Source organism: Microtus pennsylvanicus, chromosome 6 (genome assembly GCF_037038515.1).
Source record: "Microtus pennsylvanicus isolate mMicPen1 chromosome 6, mMicPen1.hap1, whole genome shotgun sequence".
Lineage (NCBI taxonomy): Eukaryota > Metazoa > Chordata > Mammalia > Rodentia > Cricetidae > Microtus > Microtus pennsylvanicus.
Window position 1 is genome coordinate 47,964,755 of NC_134584.1, and position 20,578 is coordinate 47,985,332.

Consider the following 20,578-nt stretch of genomic DNA (forward strand, 5'->3'; position numbering starts at 1 on the left):
TGAGATTTCAGTCAAAACTGTAAACAAAGTTGATTATCTGGGCAGAGGAATTCTGTAAGGGCCTGTTAAGACGGTATTAAAATTGACTTTAACTTCTGCTGACGACTAATCTCTCTCCGTGTGTGACAGCTTCTGGCATCACTCATGATACGTAAGCGGTCGCAGGTGCTTTGGTTTCATTGTCACTTTAATTAGCATTCATCGTGTTTTATGAAATGGAAATATTCATAGCTCCATAAATACATAAAAGTGCCTGATGAGACACAGCAGGGGAGACTTTGGGGGAAAAGCACACCAGGCTGGGCACGCGCGCGCGCGCACACACACACACACACACACACACCTCAGTAGTCTGCTACTCAGGAGACTAAGGTGGAAGGTTGGACCTCTTAAGTTGAGGAATCTGAGGCTGGCCCAGGCAAAACACTGAGACCTCAGCTCATAAAGGAGCAACAGTAATGGAGCACAAGTTCTAATTGGTCTTAATAATAAAAACCTCGAGTCAGTTATGGGGTTAATGCTAAAAGATCAGAGAAGGAGCCAGCCACTAGAGAGGCTTTATACCTCTAATGCTTAGCCCGAAGGTGGCAAGATCCTGTCTCCATGAATCCTCAGACTGAATGCCTCGAGCTCCTGTCTCCTCCTAGCTTATATTCCTCTCTTCACCCACCCATACCCCTTCCTGTCTCCACCTCCCCAGTGCCGGGATTAAAGGCGTGTGACTCCCAAATACTGAGATAAATGGTGCGGGCCTTGCCTTGGACGATGAATAGACTTCAAATATAAAGTGAGAATTCTGTACTGGGTAGAGGCCTCTGCTTCCTCTTCATCTGTAACTTTCAACCACGTCAGCTATGCTGTGAATAAGATGCAGATAATAAAACCTCAGACCTATTTGACTCAAAAAAATATTTACTAATCTATGCTTGTCATTTGCCAGGAATTTGATCCTGAAGAATTTTACTACCTATTGGAAGCCGCAGAAGGCCATGCCAAAGAAGGCCAGGGAATCAAAACCGACATTCCCCGGTACATCATCAGCCAACTGGGGCTCAATAAGGACCCTCTGGAAGGTGAGTGCTCGTAGGGTTGCCTTGTCCTTTCTCTGACCATGGCATCTAGAACTTCATAATGAGTCTTTACTTTCCTTGTGTTGGATATCTCTATGAAAAAGCCCCCTTTGGGGGAGCCCAGTTAGTATTTGAAAGACAGAGCCATCCTTGAGTACAGAGGAGGAAACAGACATGCCCCAGTGCTTGTCAGCTAGAGGATGGGCTGGCCTCTCCGGACTAGAGCCCTGCAGTCCTGAGAGTGCTTGCTGTCTGCTGGAGCACGTGGATTCCGTCTTCCCAGAGTCCTTCTTTTGCAAAGCTCAGTGGTCTCCCTCTGGAGAGCACTTTTAATTTTCCGAGTGTTTCTAAAAATTGTCATTCATTTAAAGTTGACATTTCACTTTAATCTAGGAGTAAAGCCGCTACAGTGGATGGCTTTAAATTGAGAGCAGCATTGGGAGGTACATTTTTAGCTTACTTATCTCAAGTAAGCAAGAAAAACCGTAATACGTACAAGAGAGCCAGTGGTCAAAGAAGAGCTCCTTTTAAAGCTTGTAAGAGGTTGCATGGTTGATTCACATAAAGAAAGAAAAGCGTGTTAAATTTAGGAAGTCAGAAATGTTCTGAAGCAGTTTCTCAAAATATCTAATATTGCTGTCCCCTCCCATCCCTTCTGGTTCACAGTTATATCATTGTTATATATTGTTATATTCAACACTTGTGGTTTGGTATGTACAGCACTTGGTCTGCATACCAGCCCAAAGGACTCATAACCAGCCATTGACACCCTATCTCCAAACTGTCTTCCTGGTTCATTAAATTGAATTTGCAGTGTTTAACCTGCCCAATTGTTTGTGATGGAGGTAAATGTTGGCGCAGAGACTTTTCTCTTCTGTCCAAAGCTAGGGAGCCTTCAGCTTTCTGCCCTGCTCTTTCCTGCTCTCCCCGCTTTGTTTGCTCTTGCGGACGTTGTATCTTTGCTTCTAGGGAAATGATGCATGCATTTCTGGGAGATAATGCCAGATAAATTTATACTGTACTGAAAGCGAACCACAACAGATTCATCACTTACCGAGACTGGTGGCTGCCTTTCTGAAAAGTTCCCTGGGGAGAGATTTTCTCCCATGGCTTTTAAATTACCATCTTTACCTTTCGGAATCATGAGTCTTCAGAAACGGTTTAAATCAATGAAATAAAAAGGGCAGATGTTTAATGGTATTTAGATGAGTTTTAAAAAATCTCTTCAGGCATTACAAAATGATGGCTTAGCCTCCTGCCTCGAATGCTGACTCCTGGCTCCATCCCATTACTGCCCACTGTTTACAAATAATATGGATTTCCCAGATAACAGTTATTTAGCCGAAATTCTATTTAAAACAGAGCCATCTTTTAATTTTTTTTTTTCTAAAACAATTGGAGAGCGGAGGCTGCCAGAGCCTGTTAGAGTGACTCTTCACGCGACATTGCTAAGGCTGCATCGGCCAGTGTCTTGTCAGCCAGTGAGTCCTGTGCGGGTTTCCGCCCTGGCAGTAAATGTCACTACAGGAAGAACTTTGGCACATGAATAATGTGATGTTCTCTTCTATATCTAAATAGATGTTTTTTTTTAAAAAAAAAGCAGTAGTGATCTTTGACACATTTGAGTTGTGTAAATATATCCTTGGGAATTTTTTTTTACTCCAAATAATTTTCATGATTCATTCGGGGAATAGTTTTCCAATATGTATTTTAATATTTAAAATGTGATGTCTCCAGGTAATTTGATGACAAACCTTGAGATACTTTTCCTTCCTTTTCTTCATAACATCAAAACAGACAAAGTTGGACTGTCCTTTGGTACACAGGAATGAGGTCTAGGCCAGACTGTGGTCCTCTAGGGGCAAATACATAAGCTACTTTGTGTCTCCATAAAATTAAACAAGTCACATAGGAGGAGCGCCCTTCTATAGACGTGATCTCTGTGTGGGACAGCACAGTATCTGTGTATCAAATAGAAATCCCTATAGCTAGCTCTGCTACCCAGTACCAGAGCTCATCTCATTGCTTGAGAGCCCCTCAAACCAAGTCTGAGTATCTGCGGTGCTTGTCAAACTCAAGTCTCAGTCATCCCTGTGACACTGAGAAAGCATTTGCTCTCAGCAGAGTTTGACTCAGAAATTTCACCCGTACCTAAAGTGGGGACTTTAGCACCACTGTCCAGTTGTTGCAGGACCCGGAATTTGTACATTTTCCCCTACAGGCAGCACTCCAGTGTGGCTTCTCGTCTTCTCTCTGTTATGAATAATTGCTGCTCCCAGAAGACAGGAAATAAAGGCCCAAAAAGCAATCTTAAATGCTTACAAAACAGCTAAAAAAAAAAAAACTATAACTTTTTGGTAACACATTCAGTTTTGAAAAATTAAAAATGCTTTTGGAGAAAATTCTTTCATTGTCCTTATTAATAAAACATGTCTTAAAGATAGTGTGAAGATGAACATTGAATAAATTAGGCTCACTCATTTACTTGTGTAAACTCAAGGATGCTCTCCAAGCCACGGGCTGAGCAATTAGACATTAGATGCCTTTGTCACTTTTAACTAGACCACCAGGGAAGTACTTAAGCTGGTGTCAAGCTTGGGCATCTAGCCCAGAATTGACTACTCTGAACAATGTAATTAATAAATAACAACCAACATTGAATGAGCACTTAATTCTTATTAGTGACTACGCTAAGAGCATTGCATGCAGTGGCACACACACTACTCAGAAAAGCTCTGAGACATAATATTGCTCGTGTCTTTCTGAAGAACCTGCAGCTAAAAAGTCACTCAGCTAGGAAGTGGCAGCCCAAATATTTTCATCCCCATTCCCCAGGTACCCACCAGTGTAGAGGCATTTCCATTGCATTTTAAGAAATAAAGCCTGCCTGAAGATCTGAGAAGAAAAGAGCCCTACTAGGCAGCCTTACAGACCAGGTTATGGTAACACATACTTTTAATCCCAGTAGCCACAATGACACGCACCTTTAATCCCAGTAACAATAATGACAGGCATCTTTAATCCCGTAGCCACACTAGTTGCCATAGAAATCGGGTGGTGCATGCCTTTAATCCCAGCCCTAGAGACGATTATAAAACAGAAAGAGACAGCTCTCAGAATGCAGTCTCAGTCTGAGATTCATGGAGGTAGGATCGCCATTTCAGACTGAGGTCCAAGTAGGACCTGTAGCAAACCACTGTAGCAAAAACAGTGGCTGGCTGTTTTGCTCTGCAGATCTTTAGGTTGAACCCCAATTTCTGACCCAGAGTTTTTATTAATCGTGCTTCATAGCACCATTATCACCTCTGATGAATTATATATTCTTCTGGTCCCTGCAACCAAGAATCATCTCCAAACTGTAGCCAATGCATCTTTGCTGTGTGTTAAAGCCTGGGAAGGCTTGCCTCTCTTGGATTATAGACAAAACTGCCAGCTTACCCAAGGCTTTGCAAGGTAGACTGTGCTTGAGCAAGTGGCTGCTGCTCACTGGAGCAGAGGCCCAGTCGCCCATGCTCCCAGGTCTGACTATTCATAAAACTGGAGAGCCAGAGAAAGTGTTATGAGAACATGCTCAAAATGGCAGCTGCCGTTCTTGACTTTTGGACTGGAGTATGCATATTGGTGTAGAGACCAAAATGTTCTTTTTCTTTTTAAATAATGAGAACTTTTTCTCTTCTGTTTTTGGCTTTGTCTCCTTATACAATTTCAGTAATCTTTTTCTTTTTCCTTTGTTTTTTTAACTTAGAAATGGCTCAGTTGGGGAATTATGATAGTGGGACAGCAGAAACACCAGAGACGGATGAATCACTGAGTGTAAGTATCTTTCCTGATGAAATACGATGCCGGTTCTTCTGATTCTTAGCATCTGGAGATTTTTGACTGTGTTAATTACTTTATTCCATAAATGTTTATTGTCTATGGGCAAGGCACGAACATATAATTTTAGTGCCCCACTCCTAAGAAAATGCAGAAATTTATAAAACGATATCATACACACCAAAATAGCAGCTATGAGAATGAATAACATCTGGGAAGAAAAGATGGCCATGAACTATGAGCTAGTAGATCATTCCATGAATAGATTTCAGAGCTGGCCAGTCTCAGAAGATTTTCCAAGGGCATGGCCATTGAGCTGAAATGGGAAAAGCAATAGGAAGGACATAAAGGTACAGAAGCACACACCCTTCAGATGCAAGGTGGATCTAGGGCTAACAGCTTAGAAGACTCCAGAGCTGGAGAGCTTGAAGGAAACTAGTTAGTAGGGTCCTGCTCACATTTGTCAGGTTGCTTTTTTTCTTTAGGTTTTTGAGACAGGGTTTCTCTGCAGCTTTAGAGCCGGTCCTGGAACTCGCTCCATAGACCAGGCTGGCCTCGAACTCAGAAATCTACCTGTCTCTGCCTTCCAAGTGCTGGCACTAAAGGCAGGCGCCACCACCTCCTGGCAGGTTGCCCTCTTTTTAAGGAACGTGGGAAGGCACTGAGCAATGAAGGAGAATGTTCATATGAGAGAGGAGGGAGTAAACAGGGAAGCAAAAGGGATACAGGAATGCCAGTTAAGAGGCAGCATTGGTGGCACTGGGGAGAGTTCCTGATGACTGGGGACATTCTCCTAAGAAGTGAGCACCCTTAGAGAAGCCAGGATGAAGCCAGGTGGGTAGGAAGGTGGGAGCATGTTCTGTAGTCTGAGGTTTGAGAACCCAGACTCTAGATCCAGATTGCCCGGATTTGAAAATGAACTACCTCTTACAAAGTGTGCATACTAGTCAGGGGAAGGAGTTCTCTGAGCCCCAGCTTCTCCGCCTGGATAAAAGCTAGATGAAATGTTCCATGTGTAGTGGCCAGGGAAATGTCCCATAGTTAAGCGCTAATTGACAGTTGCTATGCTAATTTCATTATCATAACTTTTACCGTTGAGATGTGTTGAAACTGCAGTTCCTTTGAAATTTCCAAGAACCATTAAACTGGCAATTGTAGTCTGCAGTACTCGGGCTTGGAGGGAGCAAGCCTTTCCAGTGGCAGATCCGAGTGATTTCATCATCAGTGATGGGAAGGAAGAGTTAATGAGCCGAGAGGGCCTGTGCAGAGCCATCAAGTGGTCCCCAGCTTGACTTGCTTCCAGAGAGGAAGCCAGGGAAGTGGATGAAGTCATGATAAAATTCAGGTCCTATAGCCAGAGGCTAAGAGGAAGTGCAAGAGACTGGCAGCTGTTTGGATTGAGGAGGTCAAGTAGCCCTAAGGCCAGGGACTGGTTCTGTTTTCTGAGTAGAGGTAACAGGATAAGGGAAGAGCTGAAGTAGAGTAAGAAGGTAAGGAGTTGGTGTGCAAGCCTTCCAAAGATGAGCAGAGTGCTGGGGGTAGAGATGCCGTCCTGACAGGAGAGACTTGTGCACACCCCAACATCATGGCGTCTTCCAGAATGATGGAGAGGGAATTCTGGACTTCGTGGAGCTAAGCAGCTGCTGAGATGAATGAGGCACAAGAGACTTACTCAAAGCGACAAGGTTATTCCTGTTCATTAAGCTAAACTGTTTAGAGAGCTGTCATTTAGAATGGCGGTATTTCAGATATAGTAAGAGTTCTGGAAAACATGAGTAGGCGTTCCACATCTAAGAAACTGTCGCCTGGCATCTGTAGAGTGCCACAGAGTGAAAAAGATACGGTCTGGCCAGGATTGGGGAGTCCACTGAATGAAAAAGATACGGTCTGGTCAGGATTGGAGAGTCCACTGAATGAAAAAGATACGGTCTGGTCAGGATTGGAGAGTCCACTGAATGAAAAAGATACGGTCTGGCCAGGATTGGGGAGTCCACTGAATGAAAAAGATACGGTCTGGCCAGGATTGGGGAGTCCACTGAATGAAAAAGATACGGTCTGGTCAGGATTGGAGAGTCCACTGAATGAAAAAGATACGGTCTGGTCAGGATTGGAGAGTCCACTGAATGAAAAAGATACGGTCTGGTCAGGATTGGAGAGTCCACTGAATGAAAAAGATAACGGTCTGGTCAGGATTGGAGAGTCCACTGAATGAAAAAGATACGGTCTGGTCAGGACTGGGGAGTCCACTGAATGAAAAAGATACGGTCTGGTCAGGACTGGGGAGTCCACTGAATGAAAAAGATACGGTCTGGTCAGGATTGGAGAGTCCACTGAATGAAAAAGATACGGTCTGGCCAGGATTGGGGAGTCCACTGAATGAAAAAGATACGGTCTGGTCAGGACTGGGGAGTCCACTGAATGAAAAAGATACGGTCTGGTCAGGATTGGAGAGTCCGCATTCTCCCCTAGCACAGGTGACAGCTGTCCTGGCCTTTTCTGAATGAAAGCAGAGGGAAGGTTTGGCATTTTAGACTTAGCATTAAAATGCAGGACCAGGATGAAACTTAAGCTTCTGAAGCCTTCACATGTATTCTTTTGGCATCACGGGCTTGCTTAAATGAAGCTACTAGGGACTCGCTAGGAGCCGCAGCTCAGTTGTTGCTGGGGCAGTGAGATCCTTGGAGCTGGTCCCAGGTCCGCTATTGAGAACACCATAGTCTTCGGGTTAAGCACCGCATTATGGTGTCTCCAAATCGAAACTGCATTTTATCTGTTCACATTCTCTTCCCCAGAGCTCAAATACTTCCCTGAGACTTCGAAGGAAACCCCGAGAGAGTGATTTTGAAACGATTAAATTGATCAGCAATGGAGCCTATGGGTGAGTAATCCAAGCAAGGCCCTCTAGCATATTGTAGCGAACCTGAGTACGACATTTGGTTTCTACTTTTACCTTATGTTTAGTAGATGCTGTCGGGGACTGGTGTTTTAGAAGGCTACTTCTTCCCCCTTGGGTATAACATGAAGCCAGAGTCACTTGAAGTGACATGAAGTCACATGAAGACCCACCTAAAGACATAGTTGGTGACCCAGGACTTATTTTAGAAGATCGGAAAGATTTTATAAAGTAGAAGAAAAATGTTCTATATTCCTGTTTCTATGACTAAATCTGTGTTTGTTGCTGAAAGGCATTTGACTCTTGGTTGATATACATGTTATATATTGTGTGAAACACGCCACACACATGTGACTTCATATACTAGCATGTTTATTAAATTGGATAAACCACTAAAACCACAGATAGCATTTGTTCCTTGATCCATTTTTATTCCTGAAGGAAGAGAGGTATGCTCTGGAGTCATCCAAATGTCTTCAAAACACGTTCTCACTCTCTAGTGGGCACTAAATTCCTGTCACTTTTTTCCCCCCAATTCTTAGTATCCCTTTTCATAATGGATTTTCTTTTCTCAAAAATTTTGAGACAAGGTCTCACGTAATCCAGGCTGACCTTGAATTTACTGTGTAGTTGAGGATGACCTTGAATTTCTAATCCTTCTGTTTCTACCTTCTGAGTGCCAGAATTAGAGGCTTGCATCACTACTGCTTTTCTAACATTTGTTTTTTTAATTAATTCTTTGGTGTTTTATCCGTTGACATGCTCTTCACACACATGGTACATTTCTGTACCCTGTTACACACTAGTTTTTCAGTATCTGTGTGACAGTGACATCAGAGTTAGTGTTTTCATGTTTTTAAACATTTACTGTTTTTCTATGCTGGGAACCATTGATACCCTCTTGTTGAATTCCTTGATCCATTTCTATAGGCCAGGGGTTCTCAACCCATGATTCATGACCCATTGGGGGTCAAATGACCCTTTTGCAGGAGTCGAAGATCAGATATTCTGTCTATCGGATATATGCATTATGATTCATAATGTTTACCACCACATGAAAAACTGAATTAAAGGGTCAAAGCCTAGGAAGGTTGAGCACCACTGCAATAGACAGTTTCCTTCCCAGGCTGTAGAGTAAATAGTGACCATAGCAAATTGTAAATAGTAAATTCTGAGTTACCAGTAAGTAGTATAGAAGGGCGATTAACATGGAAACTATGACCTAATCCATTTTAGATTGCCCAAGAATTCTATCTTAATTAAGTATTAATCCCAATTCCATCTGTATATGAAGAGCAATAAATTATCCCTGAGACATTTATTGTCATTTATCCACAGAGGAGCAGATGAGAAAGTGGTTTTTATTGTGCCGCAAGGGATGTTTCTCCTAACTGGTTTTTCACCTCTAATATTTTCCACACCATTAACTTCGCAAAGAACTTAAATATTTGTGAGCCCTCCCTATGCCTCACTGGCTTTCAGGATTATGTCAAATGGCATGTTGCCTGATACAGCCCATGAATGCTTTTACATGTTATCTTTTTGCAATATTTGCTTTCCTCACTGAAAGTTTTCTAGCATGCAATTTTATATGCCTTTCCGTTGTTTATTGCAGCTTGTTTTGTGGTTTTTTTTTTAATCTTTCTGGAAAAAGCCAGCAGGTTGATCTTGCAGGCACAGGGTTGGAGCCCTGTTCCTGTTCGGCTCTTTTTCAGCAGTAAAATGAATTCTGGAGTAAGATGTTCTGAGAAGCAAGACTTTTGTAAATCTTGGGCATGTTTCTTAGCAGTATTTGGAGTTCTAATTGGTTGAGTAAACTCATTTGTAGTGCAATTAAACCACTGTATAGTAGATGAGGTGTATCACACTTTGGGGAATGGTGGGGAATATACAAGAAGTTAAACAAGCTGTGAATTAGTAAACACCCAGGATGCAGGCCAAGTCATTAATGGGCTCACAGGCTGCCCGTCAGAGCCTCTGCTGATCAGCCAGAACCACTTTCCTCTCTTCTCTTCTCGGATGTAATATCTCATTACATTTCTGACAGATCTCCTTTCTATCTGAATTATTTCTAATTTAAAATTGGAATGGAGCTACCCCTGTCAGTTCAACCAGCCATGATGCTTTCTTCCGTCTAGCTGAACAAATAGACCCTTAGATGGGTCGAGGATCTGGGCTCTTCCTCTTGTCTTGGGTATCTGTGTAACAGGGCGTCACTATATACATCAGTGACTCAGAGAAACAGAGATAGACTGGGTCCTCGCCAACTGCTGCTGGCGTTAGGCGCTAACCCTCTCATGATAAAAGCATGGTAAGACACACAGCACTGTCTTGTTATGCTTGCTGACCATACGTGTGATCATGCCATAGTACTCTTTGAAGATGGAAGCTAGTAAATCCTTTCATCTGGCCTCTGTGTCTGTGTTCTCTCTGCAAGAACCTGGTGAGGTTGTTGATATCTGTGGAAGAGGCTCTCAGGGCCACAGAGCCTCCTGCAGAGTTCTCCTCTCCTTCCAAGTGTCCTTGATTAAAACTTTCTGTTATCCCATTTGAGGAATAAAGATCTAACTTCTTTCTGTTGAATACTGATTGGCTTTCTAAGCCATGACCTTAAATATTTTTAAAGAAATTTTTGCCCCTTTGGATTAGCCCAGGCTGGTCTCAAATTTGCCACGTAGAGCAGACTGGCTTTGAACCTCTGATCCTCTTATTACAGGTGTGTACCACTACACAAGGCTAAAAGAATAACATGGACTCACTTGTTGAAACACTTGACGTTGCAACAGTTCTCCCCGATTTTACTTTTCTTTTTGTCCTGGGTACACACTCACCCCTCAAGGGTCAGAGACATTTACTAGTAAGAGCCATGGAGGCCAGCTGACACACAGCCGTTTGCACATGCTATGATCGCCCTTCCTTTCTATGTCCCATTGATGTTTTCCTGCTTGCACTTGTGGATCTGCTGGCTCTCATCTGTGCACTGGGCTTTCAGAGTCATGCTTGCTGAGGCAGGTGCTCGCTGGGTTTCAGGGACCCTCTCCCACGCCTTACTTCACTTACCTTACATAGGCAGAGAGACATCTGGCTCCTGGAGGGCAAGGGTCTCCAGCTGCCTTTCCACCATGTCATTTCCCACTCTCGGGCTTAGCTGTGTCGGAAGAAACAGAATGCCCTTGTCCAACCAAGCAATGCTGGGGGCCAGGAAACAAATAGAGAGCCTTAGCAGACAGTGCAGTGCTGGGTCATTAGGACATTCAGAGTGCATTCAACATTGTTAGTTGTTCATCCGTTGGTTTCTTTCTCAAGGTCTTGCTCTCTGCTGATGAAAATGGATCTAGAACATTGCCATATAGCAAAAGATAACAGATGTATGTGGCATATACAGTTACTACTAAATAAGTTTTAGCATTAAGAATAATACTCCAAAAGCAAAACAGAAATATAAGAACATAAAATAGAGACCGAGGATATCGCCCCGTGGTAGATTCCTTGCCTGAAATGTTCAAGGCCCCGTGATCAGTGACCAGCATAGCAGAAATGATCCACAAGTCCTCAACCACAAGACTTTGAACAACAGCAAATCTCAAGTCCTCCAGCAGCTTGATCAACACTTGGTTGAAAATCAAAGCATCAACCTCATGATAGTTTCAGTGTAAAATTCGGAGTACAGGTCTGAGGGTCCTCTGCACTGAACTTAATGTGAAATAGTGAAGGAAAAGCTGGGAGGCAAGTTATGGTCTAGGTGACTTGGAAGATGAGGTGAGCTGTTATAAACAGGGATCATTTTTGTGTTACTATTTCAAGCTCTTGATTTGATTTAAAAATAGATCCCTCGTTTCAGACATCCATTTCAATAGCGAATATTCACCAGTGTGTATCATATTTGGGGGGTGGCCAGGTCATTTTCTGTACTCCTCAGTGACTGTCTCCATATTCTGTCGCCATCATGATTAGACGCCACTTTCAATATCTGGACTTTTTATTTTATCCTAACCAGTGATTTCAAGAGGGAGATTACAGTAGAAGCTTTTCATCAGATGTAGAGCTATGTACTAGCCAGCTCATTAATTTAAAAGTTGCTAATAATAGGGAATTTTTAGAAAAGCGTGTATGGTAAACATTTAAGTTTAACCTGTATGTGTATATCGTCTAGGTTTTTGAGGCCTTTGAAGACAGTTGATATGAGCCGTACTTAGAGCGCATGGGTTCTGCTTCCCAGCTTTGAAGGTGAAGCTGAGATTTAGGGTAGTGAGTGTCGGCCTCTGAACGTCTTGTCAGCTTTTCGAAAGTTCACTCCCACTGAAACCAATAGGAATTTTATTGAGTCATCTGCATCTTTTGAAACCTTCCAAAACACTTATTAGTGACACAGAGCCTCTGGTTGTCATGGTTACACTTCATCTGCTACTTAGTTACTAGCTACTTTTCTCTTTGCTGCCACCAAAGAAGTGAGGAAAGCACCTGGAGGAGGAAGGATTTGTTCCTGTTCCATAGAGGCTCAGTCCCGCATGGCAGGGGAGGTATGGGTGACTGAACTCCTTCCATACTGGCAGCAGCTTGCCGCACACATATTACCTCTTGCATAAACCAGGAAGCAGACACCACCTCCGATCCATCCAATCACCCTCTTTCCTCAAGGCTCCACGATCTCCCCACACACCACCACCTTCTGGGGATCGGGTGGTCAAACACTAATCTGTGAGGATTTTTAACATTAAAATCATAACTATTGATTTAACTGTTTATCTGTATTAGCTAATCTTTTTAATGGAGTCTTATGGAGCCCAGATTGGCCTCAGATTTGCTGACCAAGGATGACTGTGAAGGTCTAATCTTCAGACTTCTTCCCATGTGCTTGAATTAATGTTGATATCAAGTCTAAACAACAGAATAGGAGAAGGAATAAACACAGCCTCTAGGAGCCCAGCATCCAGGTACCCCAGAGAAGACACCTAACTTAGCTTTTACCAAATGTCGAGCTGGCCGACTGTTATGTGGTTTTGTTTTATGGTGGGAACCAAAGTAGCCGGAGGCTCAGTAGGTCATTTTGAGGAGGGTCACGAAGAGACCTTCCTTGGTATCATAGAGTAAACGAAAAACTAGGAAACCAAGTAAATGAAGAAAGGGAGCAAGGCCAAAGACAATAGAGAAGCACAGATGTGTGATACCGTGAACAAAGAAAAGAGAGGGATATGATGAAAATATAAAACAGGTGGGAGAGGAAAGACAGTCCCTAGTTGAACACCATATGTATGGAATGAGATTTGAATATACTGAGACTTATGTCAGTGCCCCCAGTGACTGGTTCAGTAGAGAGTGAAGCGTCTCAGCCTTCTTTGCAACCAGCCATCCATTGCTCAGAGATACTGAGCTCACTGGTGGAAAACACATCTAAGTTCACATAATTCCTTGTTTTGGAAGGCATATCAATTGTGTGTGTGTGCATGTGTGTGTGTGTATTTATCTAAGTAGTTAAGCCAGGATCAGGGGCTTTTTAGATAAACTACTTATTTAATCAATGCCTTTGTTCTCAGAACAGCATGTCCAGCCTGTTACAGTCTTAGTGGTCCTTTAGGGGATCACTTACTTGAACACTGCCTTTGGAAGGTCAAAGCTGCCCTTCTGTGAAAATAAGTGGGGTGACCTGTAAGGCCTGGGCCTTTTCCTTGTTGCTCATTTCTTAGTAGAGTTTTTTAGGACTCCTGCCCCTAAGTACTCCTTTCTCCAGGTCATCCCAGGCCTGAGGGGCTTCCCTGTCTTTCTAGAGATGTCTGGACCAGGCCATAGCAAAGACCTAGTGTGGCCTAGTCTATTCATTGTATACTGTATAGGGCTTCAGAGCTTGGCCAGGAGGGACATACGCTCCCTGACTGTCCCTCCCCTGTTATGTTGGGAGATGTATTTGCTGCTGGAGTTCATAGAGGGTGTGCATGAGGAGTCCGCAGTGAGGGAAGAATGCTGCTGTTGGTTGCAGAACAATCTCAAATATCCTCGCACACACTTCTTATTTATCTGGAGATTCCATGGGAAGTAATTACTCTCAATTGGAGACCAGCGTCTCTAAGAGGCTGTGGTCCTCTTTGCAGATCCCAAGGGTATCATTTAGAAAATTACTGCTTTAGTCAGTCCAGAAAACGTGCCTAACATATGTCTAATGCTAGAAAGGACGTTGCTCGTGATCTGTGTGTAATTTTGTTAATTCTTTCCAGTTCTGATTTATATATCGGATTTTGTTTTGTTTGTGGAAAAACTGAAAACATCAGCTAAGCTCTTGAGAGATAGCTCACTCTGGGGACTGTCTGCCCCCTTTTGGAGCAGCAAAGGCAAATTTGGTGCTTTATGTATGATCTTTATTAAAGGAATTTTTTTAGAAAGTCAATCTAATCAAAGGACTTTGGCCTAGAATGGGATGTTTCCAAGTCACCAGCTCAGCTGTGGCAACTTAGTTTGAGCTGTTATAAACCCCAAAAGTGAGGGTCTTGTGGGGCTTGTGCATCCCATGAGCATCCTTACCTTCTGTCTTCCTGTACTCCATTTCAGGGCGGTCTACTTTGTTCGGCATAAAGAATCCCGGCAGAGGTTTGCCATGAAGAAGATCAATAAACAGAACCTCATCCTTCGGAACCAGATCCAGCAGGCCTTCGTGGAACGTGACATCCTCACCTTCGCAGAGAACCCCTTCGTGGTCAGCATGTATTGCTCCTTTGAAACAAGACGCCACCTGTGCATGGTCATGGAGTATGTAGAAGGTACATGACTCTCGCATGCACACAGCCCAGGGCCTACACCCGGATGTCCTTGTCACTGAAGCTGCCCTTGTACCACATAACAGCTATCCCCACCTAGGAACTGAAACCAGCCATGAGATGGCTGAATTCTCAGGCATTATCTTCTGGTAATTGCTCATAAAATGCCTGTGACTATAACAGAGGGGAAATTAGTGTTATTTGGGAAAAGGTTGTTTTCTTTTTTTAATAGCTTTTAATCCTAACTGCCTCCCTGCAATTGGTCATTAAAGTTGGAATATAGGTGATAGGACTTTTTCTTCCCACTTCCTTTTATCACACATCATAAAACGTGTTCATCGTAATTAGTCTTCTTAAAAAGTGTGTTTCAAATACATCCCTTTTAGCCTATGGTAGGAAATTAAAAATCCAGCCAGTATTCCCAGTCTTCACATTTCCCCGTCTTTTGTCTTTTTAAACAGACAATCTTCTTTATAGCCAAGCAGGTCTCAAACTTTATAATTTTTCTGCCTCAGTCTCTTGAGTGCTAGGGTTACTGGCATGTCCGACCTACCATGCCCAGCCTCCTCAACAGTTTGTGGTGTGCATTTAAAATGTTCAAAGTAATCTCTCTCTCTCTCTCTCTCTCTCTCTCTCTCTCTCTCTCTCTCTCTCTCTCTCTCTCTCTCTCTCTCTCCATTAAATTTCTGAGCCTTTCCATCCACCCTCATCATTGTTGACATAAAGTTAGTAAATAGGTCAGCAGAGTCACGAACCCTCCTCTCTGTGGTTTAAGCTCTGATCTGTATTTGGAGGGGTGCCCTCACTGTAAATCTCTAAGAAATAGTAGAGATTTTTACTTAAACCTTTCCTGTCTTGCAGCTAAGGGGATTGACAGCCAAGAAAGGGAACTGAGTACTAGACCGAGCCCGAACAGTTTGCCTGAGTTCCATCCATTGTTCTTCCTACCACACCAGCAGCTTGCTTTTGAACTGTTGTGGTTATTGCTATAGTGACTCTTTATCACATTTGATATGTGTGAGGCCGTGTCCTCATTCCTTGTCACAGAAAGAGTCTCAAATAAATAATCCTATCAAGCAGTGGTTCTCAACCTTCCTCATGCTGCAACCCTTTAATACAGCTCCTCATGTTGTGGTGACCCTCCATCATAAAATTATTTTATTGCCACTTCATAACTATAATTTTGCTACTGTTAGGAATCATTTACATTAGCTGATAAGTAACCTCTGTGAAAGGGTTCTTCCACCCCAAAGGGGCTGAGAGCCTCTGCTATAAAAGGGTGACATGTCTAACCTGACATTGCACTGAAGTAAGCAAGACCACCAAACTCATTTGCCTAAGAGCTCTCAGCTGCTCAGAGCCAAGGGGCGTCCACCCCGGCCGTCTAATTCTAGCATCTGTGTTTTACACCGGTACATTGTAAATTAGTACTATCATCACGAATGCTGCTGGAGGTTATCAGAACACAGTTCACTACAGAGTCACACTGCTTTCTTCACTCCGCAGCTTCATGAGAAACATGACGCCTTCACAAAGCCTCCTCTTAGGAAGGCGATCTTTCTGCTTTGAAGTTCCGTAGTCTACAGCGCTAGTCTTCATTAATCCTGCTTGCTGTTCTTACTGAGTTTATGTCTTGTGTTTCACAGGGGGAGACTGTGCAACCTTAATGAAAAACATGGGCCCTCTCCCAGTTGATATGGCCAGGATGTACTTTGCTGAGACGGTCTTGGCCTTGGAGTACCTGCATAATTATGGAATTGTGCACAGGGATTTGAAGCCGGACAAGTATGTGCATTGATTAAACAAATGTCTTCTTTTACATAATACTGAACAGTTTCTTCTGCCTGAAGTGTTTTAAGACTATTTGCACGTTTCAAAAAATTCTCTTTAATATAAAATATGAGTTATTTTCATAGTAACTTAATGGTAATTTTTATACAATCTTTGAAAGAAACTACAGTGTTTACAATGAGAACTTATGAAAAATAGGGAAAATGACTCCAAAGCTAGAATTAATTTCCTTTTTATCATATAATCTTTGAACAGTGACGTAGAATAGTGCTGTCTTCTGGCGTGTTTGGTATTTGGCATCATACTTAGATGAGCCTTACATTTGCCATGGCCATATACGTGTTAGGATATTCTATTTCACTCATACTTTGTTAGTTTGGAGTTCACTGTAGGCTCTGATTGGAGATGTGGGTAGATTTTCCCAAGCTGTTCATCTTGGCATCATGTATGGAATATTCCATGCTTTCTGCACTGATGAGAGGTGCTGCTAAGTGTGTTGAAAAGTGTGTGACAAACTAAGATCATGCTCATCGGAAAGCTTGGAAAACCCAGGGAAGGGGAAGAACAATTTCATATACAACTGTTAGAATATTGGCATAATTCATTTTAGTAGCTTTTATCTGTTTGTTTTTGTTTGTTTGAGATAGGGTCTCTCTATATAGCCATGGGTTTCCTAGAACTCACTATGTGGACCAGGCTATTCCCATACTCACAGAGATCCACCTGCCTCTGCCTCCTGAGTGCTAGGATCAAAGGCGTGCACCACCACCGCCCTGCCCTCTTACTAGGAGCTCCTTAAAAATCCTCTATTACTTTTACTTTTTAATTGAGATAATGGTATTTATTCACTTACAGTGAAATCTTTTAATATATTCAAATATAAATTCTTTGCATGAACTAATAAACCCAAGCTTTATAAGTTGAAGTTCAAATCAAAGCTGGAAGTTGAAATATGAAAAACTATGGTTTTTTTGTCCAGGTTTTTTTTTTTAATCTGTATCTCCTTTTAGTCATGAATGGATTACTTGCCTAAATTTCTGGTGTATGCTGTAGGGTTGTGGATTATTTCTTCTCTGTTTTTTTATTTTGAAAATGGAAAGAGATGGCTGGAAAGGTGGCTTGGTGGTCATGAGTACTGGTGTTACAGAAAACCTGAGTTTGGTTCCTAGCACCTTTATTAGGTGGCTCACTCTTCCACCTCTACCCTTATGGGCTCCAATGCCCTCTTTTGGACTCCATGGGCAACCTTATTCACATGTACACGCCCACTCCCCTCCCCCATGCACACACGTATACACATAACTTTAAAAATAAAGTAAATCTGACATCAGGCACAATCAGGTGGTATGGCCATAGATGGAAATAAATATGAAAATGGAAAGGAATCAGCGTTCCATGCTTAAGGTTTTAGAGTCTCTAAGTGTTGCAAAAATGCTGATATTATATGTGATTGCTCCACCACATAGAGCGGAACCTTAGCTCTGGCCCTGAATTATGTTCTGAATTATGCCCGGCTCTCAAAGGCCAGTAATCTACAGCGTTGCCCGATGCCCTCTCTTACCAGGCTTCATTTTACAGTATGGTTGATGTATTAGAAACTAAAGGGGAAAAGAGGGGGACCTAAAACCACGGCGTTTGCTTTAAAGTGATTGTCGTGCTCTCTGTCCTCCTGTCCCCCAGCCTGTTGGTCACCTCCATGGGGCACATAAAGCTGACCGACTTCGGCTTATCTAAAGTGGGGCTGATGAGCATGACCACCAATCTCTATGAAGGTCACATTGAGAAGGATGCCCGTGAGTTCCTAGATAAACAGGTAAGCTTGGCGGCGCCTCTGTCTGTGGAGAGAGATATAAAGCTCACCGCAGCCAGTGAATTCAGAATCCACCTGCGTAGGCTCTCTCCACATTAGTGCTGGTGTTTGGATGTCTGTATAAGCCTCGCATTTAATAAAGTGCAAACTGTTCCCATCTGTCTCCCCGGGCCTCCCTGAACTGTCCGCTCCCCCTACATTCCTCCCCTAGCATTAAGGTCTATTAGCAAGATGAACGGTCTAATTGCTCACGAGTGAGAGGGTGAGAGAGACAAATGGAAAACTGTTTTTGTAAGGGATTCAGGAGTCTCAATAGAGTACTCGTGGAGCTCATGATGCATTGCGCAATCTCGGCTGCTAAAATCCGAGCCATGGCCCATTTCCTTTTAAGCATGCCTCATTACCATGTGCCCACAATCTGTTCATTGTGAAGTTACTTAAGGTAAACCCATCGCAACTGCCATGCCTTTCTGATAGAACCACAGCGAGCATCAGTTCGGTTCATAATTGAGCTACCTTTAATAGTGACAGATTAAATATGCACTATTATATTTCAATGTAAAAAAAAACAAGTTCTTAGTGTTATATAAAGCTATGCACAGGTTAGGTTTTCAGTTTGAAACTAAGCATCATAAATAGGGTTTTTGTCATTATAATGTCTGTTCTTGAGGTCGCTGTCCATGTGTTTCCTTGTAGGTAAGCAGGTGTATTTGAGGCAGAATAATTGTTTAGTCATCTTGTTCGTTTCAATTCATGTCTAATACTCCAATTATTCTAACATTGCAATTTTACTTTAGGTCTGTGGTACACCTGAATACATTGCCCCCGAGGTGATTCTGAGACAAGGCTATGGGAAGCCTGTGGACTGGTGGGCCATGGGCATTATCCTTTATGAATTTCTGGTTGGATGTGTGCCTTTCTTTGGGGACACTCCAGAAGAGCTATTTGGACAAGTCATCAGTGGTAAATATCAAGACTTATCTTTACGTCACTACTGGGAAACAGTTACTTAATGTAAATCTGTTGTGTGCCACTAAAATGTTAACCTTTATCAAACATTGGAGCCAACAAATTAAAAGAACTCGCTTATCGAAACACACAACTGACTCTTGCGTTCCCGAGAGAGTGATGTGTGTTGAAATTGATCTGAGGAAGTTTTGTTAACATGGAATTTGGAAATGGGCTAGTGGTGTGTTCAACTTCCAATTGTCTACTGCTTTATCCAAAAGCAATTGGTATGGGATTTGCAAATGCTTTCATTGTTAGCTGGTCTTCATTTTTGTAATAGGAAAGTAGCACCAGGGAAGAAAAGGTTAATGTGGGCAACATTTACATAAATGGGAAAAATGGCTAATGGCGCAATGAAGAAATTAGCAAACATGTAATAAACCCTAAAACAAATGTCTACCAAATAATAAATAATGAGAATGGGAAGGCAGGAAATTGAATCTGCAGATTGTTAATGCTTTCGCTGGTAGTTGTGATGTGTAATGTTATTTCTATAGCAGCTGTTCATCTTTCATTTAAAATTCAATAACCTTTAGATCTTGACCTGCATGCTGACCCTAACTATTGTCATGGAGCATGTGGCTCACCTAAATGATAATTAAACAGGGGCCATTGCTCCCCTTCCGGCTGATTTTATAAATTCCCTCAATGCACAGATGACAGAAAAGACTTCTCTACCTGAAAGGTTATCTCCAATATCCCCACCAGCCACCTCTGCTCCACCCTGCACTGCACTTATGACAGCCAGCAATGGAAACGGGGGTAAATTCATTTTGCTCATGAAAAGTCCTTAATCGTACTATTATTTTCTGACATGGGCTTTGCAAGCCAGGCATATTTGTAAACTTTAACAGAGTAGATTTGTTGAATTGCCTGCAGCCTGAAAGCCCTTTCTACAATATCGGAGCTGTTTATGGATTTATAACTAGGCTGTTTTCTGACAGACCAAGGCCTGAATGGCAAGGGGAATCAACTGTTTAATTAACACAAGCAGCAAACGCTGGCTTTGTTCTTGATGCCTTACGGCTCTGATGCATATTCATGTTTTATTTTCCAAATCAGATTTAACTGCAGCCGAGGAAGCTAGAGGCAGGCGCACACAAAAATAACTCATGTTTTTTATTGCATCTCCATACGCACGAGCATGCATACCTATCTCCAGGCAAACTCTTTTAGAACAAGAATGTAGTCTAATATATCTGACAGACTTTAAATACTCCCTTTACTATGATTTCCCTGGGTTTTTCTCTTCTTCAGCCTTCACATTTGGACTTTACCTTTGTCTCTAGAAATAATTACTTTCTGCAAAATCACCTTTTCCTCCGTGGAGCTAAAGAACTGGGTAGCCAGGACCAAATTCTCAGCTTAGGCTAGTGAGAAAATCTTACATTTGGATGGTCCCCAGTGGGTAAGCCCTTGAGACAGAGCTGGTCAGTTTCTGTTT

The 20,578-nt window shown here is 42.5% G+C and overlaps 1 protein-coding gene across 10 annotated transcripts in view; it reads left to right on the plus strand.

The window, feature by feature from the left end:
• Mast4 (microtubule associated serine/threonine kinase family member 4) overlaps positions 1-20,578 on the plus strand; it is a 582,086-nt gene that overhangs the window by 525,839 nt on the left and 35,669 nt on the right. For all 10 annotated transcript variants that reach the window (XM_075976161.1, XM_075976162.1, XM_075976163.1 and 7 more), the window contains 7 exons: positions 941-1,073; positions 4,816-4,883; positions 7,679-7,764; positions 14,320-14,528; positions 16,172-16,310; positions 17,997-18,129; positions 18,924-19,089. In XM_075976161.1, the coding sequence (XP_075832276.1) occupies positions 941-1,073; positions 4,816-4,883; positions 7,679-7,764; positions 14,320-14,528; positions 16,172-16,310; positions 17,997-18,129; positions 18,924-19,089 (934 nt within the window). The remainder of the gene's footprint in view (positions 1-940; positions 1,074-4,815; positions 4,884-7,678; positions 7,765-14,319; positions 14,529-16,171; positions 16,311-17,996; positions 18,130-18,923; positions 19,090-20,578) is intronic.